Genomic DNA, 15261 nt, shown 5'->3' with positions numbered 1-15261 from the left:
AATTCCTTGCTGCAATCAAGGTACCTGAACTGAAGAGACAGAAAATAATCCACCACGAAGGTTAATCCAGCAAACAAGCATCTTTTGTGAAGTGTGTCAAATCCTACGTGTCGCCTACAAGAGGACTTGGAACAGCAGATACTCTGATATTCCGTGCTCTCAGGAACAGCAGACACTCTGATTTCCTGCATGCATTAGATGGTGTTGCCTGCATATTCTAGAAAGGTGCACCCCGAACGATGGACACAGTAGTAATCGGCCTTGGCATAAGTTTCACTTAGAAGCTAGGATGTGAACGTTTGATAGTGGCAAAAGAACTAGCAAAAATTTCGTATCTGCATGCCATGAAAATGGATGAACCTAGAGGTCAGACAAAGTGGGGTAATATCTCAGCTCTCCATGCCATAAGTTGGTGCAACACCAGCGTTATCTATAGCGTCATTGCCTTGTAATCAAGGTGTCCCGGGTTCGATACCCGGTGGAGGCACAAGTGGTTCGGATCCCACTTTAAACTGTAGGTCCAGTCCCGATTAGCCATACTGTGCATAAAGTGGACTTGAAACACCAACTCAACAACAACAACCAGTGTTATCTAGCCTTGTCCTTGAGATGGAACTTTCGTCTTTCTCATCTCGTTTCGTCTCGTGAAAATGCTGTCTAGTCCCGAATATAGTAGCTTATCTTGTCTGGAACACTTTTGAAGAACTAGGGATTTTGCTAATGGCGCCACCTGCTGAGAATACTTTCCATGCAAGAAAGGGCACTACATCATAGCTCAGTACTATCGGTGGAGACTCGAGGGGGATGTCAACGATGCCCGAAGAGTTAAACAAGAAGAGAAATTGAACATGTTCCCTCTACAAGAGATGCTCTGCACTAACTTCATCTTCGAGTAGCCTACCTTGCTGGCCAAGAATGGGGTCGAGCCCTTCAAAAGTCTAGTACTCGCGCTTGTTAAAGTTGGCGAATGGAAGCCAAAATGCTTAACACTGCCACCAGAGAGTGAGGCCTGTTAGAAAATTTTGAAGTGCGGCAAGTAAATGTGCAAGTGATTTACCAGCAAGGACCCGATCCTCAACGACGTTCGAGCTCGGTTGTGAGCTCCGCAGGCTGAACTTTATGGAGTTTTAAAGAGAGTAGCATAAAGTGGACGTTTGCGTGTTCGATTCCTTGATGCAACTTGTCCTCATAGTCTTTCAAGCTTCTCAAAGATATCAATTTTATCAGAGGTGGTCTTGAGGTGTGAGGAACAGTGTCACGTGGCGACAACCAATGTCTAGTATGCTTGGGAGTGTCATAGAGGACCCACTTTCCGTCACCAGTGAGCAAGCGATCAAATATGAATGTGTTCAGGTGCCGAGTGAGCAAGGACAAACAGGCTGTTACTCGTTGTTCCTTGTTGGCTCCCGACAATATGTGGGGTACCCACTTGCTTGACTTGTATGACTTCCCTATCCCATGCAGGTGCAGTCTGACTGTTTCAGTGGAAACATGGAACCTTTCTGCAAGTTCATCACACGTTAAACCACTGTCCTCCTCGATGGCTGCTTTCAGGGCCTCGTCATCGAACACCTGTGGTCGTCCACTGCGAAGTTCATCCGAAAGGCTCACATTTCCCGAACGGAATTTCTGGAACCAATGACTGGCAGTGCGTTCGTTCACGGCATTCTCCCCAAATGCCTGGCAAATGCGGCGACTTGATGCTGCAGCTGACAGGCCCACTTTAAAGTCATACAACAAACACACGCGAACAAGCTGCTTCGATACCTTCATTTCTCTTCAACACTGGGCGAGCTATGACTGCTGTGTGTGCACAACATGCCTGTATTACCGACAGTCGATGGTCAGACTAACTCCCGATTGTTTGTCAGGCACGTCCGTCATGTCGTTTCCTCTATGCGAGCGCATGATTAATGGGACGTCAAAAACAGCAAGACATTTTTGATTACCTTGTATCGGCCCCTGGAATTTATAGCACCCATATATCCACATCCGTAAAATATGATAATTTGTAACTGAAGTGCTGATAAATAATTAACGATTACACTTCAGACTTCAAAACTGAAGCAGTTTGAACAGCAACGTGCTATTATAAACAATCTTGAAAAACGTGCCCCTTAAACATAGGCAATCAAGGTATTTTCGTCACTAATGCGCATTTAGAATGCTTTTGTAGGCCTTATTGGAAAGTTTTCCTTTCCTTTGACAATAACAGAGAGAAATCTTCAAACAGGACCAATAAAAGTTCGTTTACACCGCTTCTGTCAAAAGATATACTAATAAATCTGCCGCCATTTTGAAAACGTCCGTCATTGCTGACTAACAAGTTATTTTAAATGCCTCCAATCTTTAAAATGATATTAAGAAGGATTTATTTATTTATTTCAGAAATTGAACGCAACAGGTATATTACCCATTAATGGCGTTCATTATACAATAATTTTGTGATAACATTATTGAAATATTGCACAGATGAATGTAGTATATAGACAGAAAACATTTAACAAACATATAAATCTTAGGTTCTATCGTAATTTATGTAATTTTAGTATACTCCTTTTCAAAATTGCGGTCGGGCAAAATAAGTCCACACTGTTTTCACTTTTGATGGTATCATTAAATGTTTTACACATATTCCAAATTGGGGATATTGTCAGAGCGTTGGTTCTATTACGACGCAGGCTGAAGAGTTGCGTTCTTGGTCGTAATTTGCTTGAGGGGACGTAGAAGTCGAGCTGTGACAGGGCGAAAGGAGCTTCGATGAGATTATTTAAAATTTTGTGGAGGAAAATGAGCTGATGCATGATGCGTCTGTTGTTGAGAGTTGTTAGGTTAAAATATCTGAGAAGGTTCTCACGGGATTCCATTTGAGGGTATATACCATCTAGTTTGTACTTTAAGTGTCTTAAGAATTTACTTTGAATTTGTTCTATTTTGTTTATATCTTGCTGGGTTTGAGGGTGCCACACTATGCTTGCGTATTCAATTTTCGCTCTAACGTAAGCATTATAAAGCATCATTAAGCTTCCGACATTTTTGAACTCTTTGCATGTACGCATTATAAATCCCAGAAGTCTGTAAGCCTCGTTTGTTACAAAGTTAACATGCGCGTGAAATGTAAGTTTAGAATCAAACAGAACTCCTAGATCTTTGATTGTTTCTACCCGTTTTAATTTTTGTTTATTTATGCAATAGTCGTATTTTATTGATGTAGTGTTTCGAGTATATGACATTTGGTAACATTTTTCGCTATTTAAGATTAGTTTGTTGCTTTCGCACCATTCCACAAGACTGTTTATGTTCGCTTGTAACTCGGTACAGTCACTGTAACTGCAAATTCTTTTGTATATTTTTAAATCGTCCGCAAAAAGTAGTTTACCCGATTGATTCAGATGTTCGTGAAGATCATTTATGTACATGAGAAAGAATAAGGGACCAAGGTTAGAGCCTTGGGGAACTCCGGATGTAGCTTCAAATTCATCGGAAGTATTTCCCTGAAACGTTACGTACTGTTTGCGGTTTGTTAAGTAGGATTGACACAATTGTAACATCGGATTCGATAGATTGTATGATTTCAGTTTTTCTATTAAGATTCTATGGTTTACGGTATCAAACGCTTTCGAAAAATCTGTATATATTACATCTACTTGAGCTCCGCTATCCATCGCGGTTGCGATAAAATGAGTTATTTCTGATAGGTTGGTACAGACAGACTTTTTACATAAGAAACCATGTTGATAAGGAGAGATCACTGATCGTATGTGAAAAGAAATGTGCTTGTAAAGAATTTGCTCTAAGAGCTTGGCAGGTGCTGCCAGGACTGCTATTGGCCTGTAATTCTCTACATCATTTTGCTTATTTGTTTTTGGTATCGGGGTAATTTTTGCTAATTTCCAAATATCTGGAAATGTTGAGGTGGAAAGTACAAGATTGAACAGCGTGTGCAGGGGGTATTTGAGTATCTCACCGCATCCTTTAAGTATGTAAGGCGGAATTTTATCGGAACCAATAGATTTTTTCGGTTTAAGATTTTTAATGGCATCTTCGATTTCTTTAAGACTAATATCTGATAGGTTTAGTTTATCGATTTCACTGTAAGTTTGAATATTCAAAGTCTTATTTTTTCCATCATCCTGCCGGTACACCAATTGAAAATATTTAGCAAACGCTGTTGTTACTTCTAGTGTGTCAGAAAGTACTTTACCTTGATATTGAAAAGGTTCTGCTCTTTTTTGTTTTTTCATATTTTTGGCAAAGCTGAAGATGAGATTAGGGGTATGAAGTATGTTATACTCTGTGCTTGAAATATAATGCGTATATGCTTTTTGAATCCCTCGTTTAACAATATTCCGAAGTTCTTTAAATTTCCCATGATGATGTTCAGCGTGGGGAGCGTTATTTTTCCATTTATGCTTTTTTCCTGATATTCTTTATAATTTCCCGTGAGAACCAGCTCGGAAATTTCTTCGGTTGAGTTTTCGTTGAAGGTACGCATTTGTTAAATATGTCATACACCATTTCATAGAACTTATCAATAGCGGCATTAATATTAGTGTATTTCTTCAGATCATTCCAATTTACAGCTCTCATAAGATTATACATTTTTAAAAAATCTGCATTCCTAAAGTTAGTTATATTCTGCTTGAATTGAATTTTTCGTGATAGATTTAAATTTAGTCATGGAAATGTCAATATTTAAAGCTGGGTGATGAATGTCTTCTGGTACGAGAGGATCGGCTTCCCTTGTGACTGTTATGCTATTAACGTTACTTAAAATCAAATCTAACGTTCGTTGGTTATCATTTTTTATGTCATTGAAGCTGTTTAGTAGGTGGAGTGACATGAAATGACTCAATTCTACGCAAGCTTCGTTTGAAGATAAGAGATTGTGATCCGCCCCCTTTATCTCAGGAAAATTAAAATTCCCTGCAATAATAAGGGAAGACCTCTGCTCATAAAGTGATTCTAAAGTTTGATAGAAGGAACTGTATACAGATCGATTCGTATTTGGGGGAAAATAGGCTACACAAATATGCATATTTATTTCGCTAATTTTTACTAACAAGTAATTTATCAGAGGGTCAATTACCGGAGTTTCAATTTCGATAGCTCGAAAAGCCCTGTTTACAGCCAGAAGTACCCCTCCCCCCAAGCCTTTGTTAGAAGATTGTGCATCGCGATCCGACCGAAACAGAATATATCTATCGTCAATTACTTCCCTGTCACTGAACGATGGATTTAACCATGTTTCCGTAGCCATGATTACATCAAAATCGTTATTTAATACACTCAGGTAGAATGTTTTGAGTTTAGTTCTTAAACCCCTCACATTTTGGTAGGAAACACTTACACTTGCAGTTCCTTTATCGACATAATTGCTGGTCACGTGACCATTACCACTTACTGTTTTACATCTGGCCTCATCTCAGGCTCTCGTTCCTTGGTTGCTTCCCTGGCGCTTGGGATATCGCTGAGTAGAGGGAGGGGGAAACTGGTGACCTATTTGCGATATCCGGTTGTTCTCTTCTTTCCTTGTCCCGTTGGAGGTGGAGGGGGGAAACGGATCACCGCATGAAGATGGCTGGAATGCGGTCGTTGTCACTTGTGCTCCCTGAGACGTCACATTTCCATTGGTGGGGGGTGGAGGGAAAGCCTGTTTCTGGGAATTGGATGCAGCTGAAGGTTCTCGGGTCTCGATGCATTCTTGAAAGTCGCCATGGTTGTCTTCCAAGTCCCAAATTGTATATTTTCTGCTGTTGACGTTGAGATATCTATATTGCAGATGAGCTCTACATCCTTGCTGTCTGGCTTCGAAGAGATGCTTTTTAAGTCTCTGTCGTTGTTGCCTAACAGAAAATGAATAGTCCTGCTCGATGTAAATATCTGAGCCTTTCAATTTGCTGCTACTTCCAAGAATTTTCTCTTTCTCCGTATCGCGGAGGAACTTGCACACAATGGGACGAGGTCTTCCGGACCGCGTGCTTCCGGTACGATGAGCCCTCTGGATTGCGTCCGTTGGTAGGGAAAGATGAAGTCTTTCTTCGACTAATTGTCGCACTGCGCTAGCCGATTCATCCCATGTCTCGTTCATTTTTTCATGCATGCCGTGGAAAACGAGGTTTTGTCTCCTCGATCGGTTTTCGAGATCGTCCAGATGATCCTCCAGAGTCCGAACATACGATTGAAGCTCACCGATGTCACACTTAATCTTGCTTGTCTCGGCCTCAATCATGTCAATCCTTCCAACGAGTTTGTTCACAGTGACGGTCAGCTGCTTCACCTCACACATAATAACATCGTTCGAACTTTTCACTTGAAGCATAACTTGCTTCAGTTCCATAATTTCGCTTGAGAAATCAACATTGTTACGGGGGCCTGGATTTTGCTCGATGCCGCCTATAATGAGCAATGATAGCAGAACCACTCCATAAGCATGGTACACAGTTTTCGGAAAAACACTTCCCTTTTCCATTCGGATGTTTGGGCACCAAGCTGCGCGAAAGAGGCCGATCGCCTGCCGCCACTGCCCCAAGGAATTTCCCATCTTGTTCCGCTTCGCTGCACTCTGGAGACCACCGAAAACACGTCCGTTCGCTTTGTAAAACTTATTCTAACTTAAACTACATTCCAAGTTTCATGCTTTTATCACAAAAATGCACAATTCGGCCAAACATCTGCACATATCGGCTGGACTATATGACTTTCTCAAGGCAAGATTCTGAAGCTTGACTAAAGAAAGAACAACCGACATCCTTTCAACCTATGACGACTTTTTACCTGAACTTCACTTGCGAATAATACATTGCACTGTAAATAGCATCTGATTGTAACTTTTGGTCCAAGGTGTACATATGGTCACCATACGTCAGAGACATTGTAATGGAATCATGTTATATTTTCTACACTTGTTGCCAAACTGAATGTGCAGTCTAAAGTTCCATATCATGAAAAGAAGTAGTAAGTCCAAAACAATGTTGGAATTGCTTCTGTATGGTCTGTTACTCCTTCCCTGATATGCACCTATCTGTAGCAAAAAAATATTTTGTTCCTTACAGAACTTCCCGTCCAGTGACATTCAGGTCGTCCTTAGTAAGGCTGTTGATTTAGCAGGCTCAAGGAGTAATTGAAGCCCTTAACAGGTTGGTGAATTAATATTTGTAATGAGGCAGGGGGTAGTCTTACAATGCTGCTCATGTTTTTGTCCCACTTTGGACAGGGGTTCTGAATTATAGGAATAGAATGATGTGCTTTATTAAAATCATAAGATAATTTAAGTAACTTTAAAAAAATAATAATTTATTACAGGACAATCAGTGTCTTATATTACTTCTGAAATTTGAAGCCACTAAACACAGTACCACAAATATATTTTGAAGGGTCTAACGTAAAGTGTAGATACATTCTTACATTCACATCTTTGAAAGCTTGTAGATTACAGAAACTTTTCAATGTTTTTTCATGAAGTTATGGAACACTAGTTTTAAAATTATTGATTACGATGTGATGGTGATTGTAATCAGTCATCATAATTAAAGCATATGTGTCAAGAGTATTCATATTATTTATTTTAATGCAACTCAGTTGAAAGTTTGGTGCTTTTAGTTTGACAGTCTTACTGTACGAAGTACCAGCTTATTCTTTGTTGATATTATTTATAGGCCATCCTGGATAATGTTGTAGCTTAAACTCTTGCCTTTCAATGTAGGGGCCCTAGATTCATCCCTGGCGGAAGCATATTTCTAAGGTGGACATAAAACATTTTTTGACATATTATTTATAAGTATGAGGAGAATAGTTAATATGCTTACAGGGGTTGGACAAAAATATGGAAACACCTGGTATACAACAGGTAGCCATTTCAAACACGATTTGCGTCTGAGTGGTAGGTTGCGCTGTGGTCACTGGCACTTCCTGCAAGGTATACACCCGGGCCAACCTGACAGATGGGCCAGTTACACGTACAGTTCAGCGACCGGTCCATGCAGGTTATCGTGAATCATGTCTGAGCTGACAGAGTTTCAAAGAGGGCAAATTGTGGGTGCGAGTATGGTGTTAGCTTCCGTGACGAAAGTAGTGGAAATGTTTGGTGTATCAAGAGGCAGTCTCAAATATCATGACTGCCTACGAGACTTCCAGAAAAACCGCATCAGCGAAGCACCAGCGTGGACGCAAGTGTGTGTTGCGTGACAGAGACAGAAACACATTGGGTAGGATTGTGACCAAGCAGAAGATCACCACGGCTCCAAAAGTCACTGCTGAGCTGAATACAGTGCTTACAAACCCTGTTAGCATCAAAACAGTCAGAAGAGAACTCCACAAGCAGGGTGTGCATGGCAGATCTGCAATTCCCAAACCACTCGTGACTGTTGACCATGCTGCTAGACGGAGACAGTGGTGCAATGCCCATAAAAACTGGACAATGGAGCAGTAAAGGACTGTAATCTGGTCGGATGAGTCATCCTTTACATTGTTTCCAACTGCTGGCCGAGTGTACATGTGGAGAACGCCAGCACAAGCGTACGATACAGACTGTCTGTTACCGAGAGTGAAGCATGGCGGTGGTTCAGTGATGATTTGGTCAGCCATCTCCTGGTATTCTGCCGAACCCATCATCACCCTGCATGGACATGTCACTGCCAGGGACTACGTAACTATTTTGAGTGACCAGCTGCATCCCATGGTGCAAACTTTGTTGATGCCATGTTTCAAGATGACAGAGCCCCTGTTCATACAGCACACATCGTCCAGGACTGGTTTGATGAGCACGATCATGAAGTGTCGCCAGACCTCAATATTATTGAGCCCCTGTGGTCGGTTTTGGAGACCAAGGTGCGAGCCCGCTACCCACCACCATCATCTCTACAACAACCTACAGCTGCTTTGGAGGAAGAATGGTACAACATCCCTTTGACAACCATATGTGACCTTTATTTGTCCATTCCACGTCGACTGCAGGCTGTTCTGCATGCCAAAGGTGGTCCTACTCGATATTAATAAAGGTAATGTGCATTTCTGAAGGTGTTTCCATATTTATGTCCATCCCCTGTATATATCTGAAACTTAAATATTTCAGTAATAAATGTTCGCATTTTTTGTGTTTTTTTAAAAATATATCATCTTGAAAGTACTATGTGTTTACATCAAGTGACCAGTGACGTGCGGTGACGTCGACACTTGGGGTAGCAGTCAGTGGCGTGCTCAAGGAGGGGTGGGGTTGGTGGGGTTCACACCCTTCCCCCTTTTAGGGCCCAGCATTCCTAAAAAAAAGAATGTCCATAACGGGAAAAGATTGCAAAATAATGTATGAGTACTAAAAAGAAGTACACGTAAAACCCACCCACATTCGAAAATAAAAAATGATTTGATTTGACTACTAAGCCTGAGATCCTGGGTTCAAATCTCGACTTGGCCATGGGTATTCTTTGTGTGTGTCAGTTCATCAATTTTATCGTATCATCTTCGCAAGTAGGCAAAAGTGGCAGAAAAGCAAAGTAAAATAAACCAAATCAAGCAATCAATCAATGATTTGATTTCATTTTTGTTACTTAGAGTTGCTTTTTTGTCACATTTGGTTAATTGCAAAGATGATATAAAATTAATGAAGGGACAAACACAAAGAGCACCCGTGCTCAGGTCGGGGTTCTAACCCAAAAATCCTTGTATCGTAGCGCACTGTGATAACCAGTCCCCCACGTTTGGTTGATTTGATGTTTTAAGTACACTTTATGCACAGAAACCAAACACACTTTTTTGTAGTTTCTTCAATAATATTCATTTGCTTTTTGAGTTCTGAGATACATTTTTCATTCCAAATTATTTCATTATTCACTGCAGAGGACAACACATAGGACAAGAATGCGCGCTCATCACGGGTTCGAATCCTGGCCTGGATTGTTCATATGAGGTCCCTTTATCAATTTCATCATATCATCACTCATCCTCATTTTCGCGATAACCAAATGTGGCAGAAAAGTGAAGTAAAATATGGTAAAATAAACCAAACCAACAGCAATATGAACGCACGTTCTCTTGCCCAAATAAATACATCTGTATTTATGACTGTTAGAGACCAAGAGTAGTATATTTAAATAAAACACTACTAAAACGAGAGTGAGAGAGCGCCCGAGCACATACTTGTAATTTAATCATTATATATTCCATATTTGAAAAAGAAAAGAAAGAAAGCATAACATTATTGTCTGCACATAACACGTTCCCATTTCATAAGTAATAAAACTACATCCCATATTATACATACATATTGTACAACATTTAAAAAGTTGTGTAATACAGAGAACATAAGTACTGCAGAAAATTTTACCCTGAGTTCTTTAGAGGATTTACAAAAAATCTATGAGAAACCAATCCCCTATCTGTCATATAGGAAAAAGACTAGGGGACCTGAAAGTCTGGGCTTTCAACCATTCCAGCGGGGGGCGAGGGGACAAGGGAGGTAGAGGTAAAAATCTTCGGCCGGCCGTTTCTACCTGGAAACTGGTCAGGCGGAGGAAGAGTGAGCTAGGGTATCCAGCCAGCTTTGCCCGCAGATGACACCGATGGACGAGATGCGCGTGTAAAAGAGAGTGTTGCATATGAACTGTGGCTTTAACAAGACAATAAATATTGTGATTTGAATATAATTTGAAATGTGAGATTGATTGATCTATCTCTGCTAGACTAGCTACTCCTCATTGCACGTCACTGAAGTGACTTCTAGTTTTGTACTATTTCAAGAATACCTCTGTCCTTCATGATACAATGTTGTTGTTTTTTGTTTTTTTTTTCAGAATAAGGTTCTACTGCCGAAGAAACTTGTTTTGAAAACTATCATTATTTGACGAATTTCCTGTGGATGAAAGCAGCACTGAATTCTTCAATAGATTCATAAAGCATGAGTTTAAGATGTGGGATCAGTTTTGTACAAATAGAGGAATATTTGAGATGGTACTACTTGTTTGAAGATACATGAATGATCATGTAAGAATGTTGAACTGCGAGTATTGCTTGGGTGTTGGTATTCCCTGTAGCTATTATACATTCTTTTTACTTATCTGTGATCGAAGTGTGCAAGCCAAAATGCTCACAAGACCATTTAGAGGAGATACTGTTGGTGTCGTGCCATTTAATATTCATGCAAAGGACCGCCAGTGACCAACGATTTTACCTCATGAACAACATTGTGATACATAGTAGAAAGACATTTTTTCCAATTGCAAAGTATATTCTTGTAAAGCTATTTCTACTCTGCCTTCCAAGAAAAAGAAATAGTTAACTGTAAATAGACTTTACTTTCCTATGACTTGGCCTATAGTGAAATGGGATGTATGTAATGGTGTATTTCCAATAGAATTATCCAGTGTACATTAGGGTAGCAGGAGAACTTATTATATTTGCTTTTCCTTTTAGATATTAAGTATGTTATGTTTATTATATTGAGATATATTTATTTGAGGTATAAATGCTCAAAAGCTTGTGTGAGCTTTTCTATAATTATGGTAGTTATTATAGTATTAAAGAATAGATGTTATGTGTGTTGTGTTTTGAAGATATATATGCTGTACTTCATTTTTTACTCCTCTCTTTCACTATTTGCTATTGCTATGACATTGGTACAAATATTCTTTTTAAAAAATTAAATATTTATCTATGAATCTTCATGTCAATTTTGAAGAATCTGCATTGTTGGTTTCTTATTCAGTTTATGTATTGTTATTTCCACTGCATGAGAGTGTTATAGTTTCTTTGGTTTTGTCATTCTTACTGTGTTTTGAACAGTAGGTCTATTGTTTATCAGTAGCATTGGAACCAGGAATTAAAATAAAACTCCATAATTTGGAATACTGATAAAAAGCAATAACACTGAGTTAGTAATAATAATAATGAGTTAACCGAATCAAAGTTCTGATTATCAAAATAAATACAAATCGAAGTTGTGTGTACTTCAAAGTTTTTGTTTCAAGCCCACTTTTTGCACAGATTTGTTGATTAGAACTGACCTATAGTACTACTTGTTGAGTGTGCATGTGTAGGCAGACGCAGCACCATGTTTCATGGAGGGAGTGAGAATTTGGTAGATTGTAGGGTGTTGAGATCTGAGATAGCTTCTTGCATTTTTAGTTTAATTAATTTGATTACCGCAGTTAACAGTGAAGTTGAAGTGATCTTTTTAATTAATGTAAAGTAAGAATTGACATATTACAAAACCCATAGTGCAACAGCATTTGACGGTCAGAGCATACCTACTGACTACCGGCCTCATTCCCATATGCCTCAGCAGAGGTGGGCGATCATCCAGCTAGTTACGGGGTAACGTGTGATCAGCACGGCAACCTCCCAGTTGTTGTAGGCTTCTAAGACCAGGTTACTCTACTCATTCATAGCTCCCCAATTACCTCATCGGTCCCATACACCGGCCAAAATCTCAGGAGAAATGTTATACTTCCCCCAGGAAATTGGTCCCTTTCACCGCACAGCCATGGTGAGGGACGACATATTACATATGTCTCATGAAAAAAAAAGTTGAAGGTAAAATCTTAGGACCTTGAAAAAAGAAACACAACATCCAGAGAAGAAAATCTAATCTCCTCCTCTTGTACTTTGAAAACTTCTCATTGGGATTATATCAAAATGAATGTCCAGCCCTGTGAGCTGTTCTTCACCTGTGTGGGATCTTAAGCAAGTTTTCAGATGTGGGAGGGTGGAAAATTGCCTTTCAGCTGTGGCAACACTTGCTGAGAGTGCCCCACGTGGCAGAGTGGTTAGCACATCCTGCTACGATGCCAGGGATCCCGGGTTCTAATCCTGACCTGGGCGTGGATGTTTGTGAGTGTCCATTCATCATATCATCACTCATCCCCATCTTTGCAAATTAACCGAAAGTGTCACAAGAAGCTAAGTAAAATAAAGCAAACTCTCGCTGAGAGTGTAGTCAACCCTTGCGGAGGTGGCGTATACTCAGGAAGCAGATACCATCATATTTTTCCACTGCTTCCAGAGTTGTCTTGTGCAGGAGCACATCCGTTTTGTGCAACTACATATCTCACCACAGTTTGCTCTAACCCACTAGATTCTCTCTCATCCTTTTCTCCTAGAAAGGATCACTGATCAGCAAGTCTCTCCACTTCTTTAAGAAGCCATTATCATCCTGAAATGATACAGTGAGATTGACAGTTCAAGCTGAAAGCATTAAGCATATCCTGCAGATGAAGTTCTTAGATGCCGGTCAGACTATAGTCCACAAAGTGAATGGATTTTGATTTCCGATAATACTGCTGTTGTGTGAGATGCATGCATGTGTGTTTTTTACCAGCTCATAAACAGTATTATTGCTTATGAAATGGAAAGATGACATCCAGGCAAACCACAGTGGCATTTTAAACATTATATTAGTTTTTTCCACATCGGATGCTCCTCACCATTCAAAATCTACATCCGATGATTTTTATTACGTGACTATCAATAATTCAGTGTGCCTTCAGAATGAAAGCATGTGTTTTCTGAAACATTGAGAACCGGGTAAAAGTGTAAACGAAGGGCATTATCATGGTCAGCATGTGGCATAAGAAGATATTTAAGTGAAAACTAAAACACACACTGATGTTTGAAAGATATCTCAGTTAACGGGTGAACGTTGAAATTGGACAGTGTAAATTGAATCAAACTTAAGATTTCTAAATGTGGAAATAAGGACCTTAACCATTTACCCCCTTATTTTAATTTGGACTTTGATTTGGTGACATACTTTGCAATCATTATATTGCACTATGCAAAATAATTATTTGTTGTAGAATCTGTGCATTTCTTAATTTTGCACATAAATAGTAATTAAGAGATTGTTAAGACACTGTAATTTTTACTCCATTGTATAATTGTTGTATGACTCTGCACTGGGACCACTGTGAGTAAGGCTAGGATGTATATTAATAAAAGAAAGCTATTTGGACTCTGGGCCTTGTAGCCAGGCCATCATCAAGTGAGGAAACAGCAAATGCACCTATGCTATCCTGATCAATGTTCGCTGATACTTGGTTCGACCCTCGTTCAACCACAGCTGCAGTCTGTCCCTTGTCGGCAGTGTCCTGGGATTGTCTCTTGGCCTGCTTTTTCATGCACGGCACTCCTCTGGCATTCATCACAAGCATGTATGTTGACTGTCGTACTTTTCTTTCTTTTGGCAAAAAATTCCAGGGTCTTCATACCTCCTGTTGGCATCTTCCCTGATAGCGTGGTAACGTCGTCGCATAGTAATCAGAGAGTTCCAGGTTCGGTACTGTGTGGAGGTACATAGAGGTTTGGATCCCACTTTAAACTGTATGTCTAGTCCCAATTGGCCTATTTTGAGCATATATGGGTGTTTCTTCAACTGAACAATGCATTCCAGACCAATGTAGGTTTCATGTTTTAGGAAAAGGGATCCGGTAATTGCGAAGGTATTCCATCATTTAGGCAGTGATATGATGGCTAGTTGTCTGCGCAATCAGGGTAGTTGGCTGTCGAGCAAATGGCATTTCCTGGATATTTGGTCAGTTTCTCTCATCACTATATAACTCACAAAGATGATTTTTGTAACAGAACTGTTAGAGATACTAACATTATTGTTTTATCTTCTTTAAACTTAAACAGGATTGTTGTCGATTTCGTAAATTTCATGTTCCAAAGCTACTGGTATGTAATTAATGTAAATATCGCTGAATTGCAGTTATTATTTGGTACATTATGTATTTGTGTGAAAGTAAGACCTGATAAAAATATTGAGGAAATAAAGCATATTTTGATTACGTAAATAGAATTGCTTGTTTCTTTAAATCTATCTTGTCAGTTCATCCTTAATTCCTAGAAAGGAAAAGAAAATTCTTTATAGAAATGCTTATAAACAAAATTACAAATTTAATATGCCACTAGTAATTGTAGGGGAACTGTTTTTAGGGGTTATCTTTGCAATACAGCTGCACATTATGGGATAGTGGGGAAAATTTACCCTTCTTGTAAGGGATAATTTGGTGTACTGGGGTGGAAACCCACATAAATTTACACCCTGATATATCGAAGTACATACACAGAGACAAGTGATATACATAGATACCATCCCCACAGCAAAATTCATTGTGTAATGTGCAAATTGTATCATTCTGTTCAAAGATTTAAAAAAATATTCATTTAACACATTAACTACCATGTCGGTCATAATGGCCGAACCTGATGCATACCAATCATGCCATGTTGGTCATTATAACCGAAACATGTGGCTTTATTGTGTTGTTC

At 39.5% G+C, this 15261-nt stretch overlaps 1 protein-coding gene across 1 annotated transcript in view; it reads left to right on the top strand.

Moving 5' to 3' along the window:
• LOC145998860 (TBC1 domain family member 13) overlaps positions 1–14768 on the top strand; it is a 57608-nt gene extending 42840 nt beyond the window's left edge. The window contains exons 10-11 of the mRNA XM_083135539.1: positions 7056–7139; positions 10788–14768. Coding sequence (XP_082991665.1) covers positions 7056–7127 — 72 coding nt within the window. The 3' untranslated portion in view covers positions 7128–7139; positions 10788–14768. The remainder of the gene's footprint in view (positions 1–7055; positions 7140–10787) is intronic.
• Positions 14769–15261: the final 493 nt, after the last annotated feature.

The sequence above is a fragment of the Lepisma saccharinum genome, chromosome 14, assembly GCF_977018435.1.
Source record: "Lepisma saccharinum chromosome 14, izLepSacc3.1, whole genome shotgun sequence".
NCBI classification, from domain to species: domain Eukaryota; kingdom Metazoa; phylum Arthropoda; class Insecta; order Zygentoma; family Lepismatidae; genus Lepisma; species Lepisma saccharinum.
Note: the sequence above shows the minus strand (reverse complement) of the source record. Positions and strands in the feature narration are given on the sequence as shown.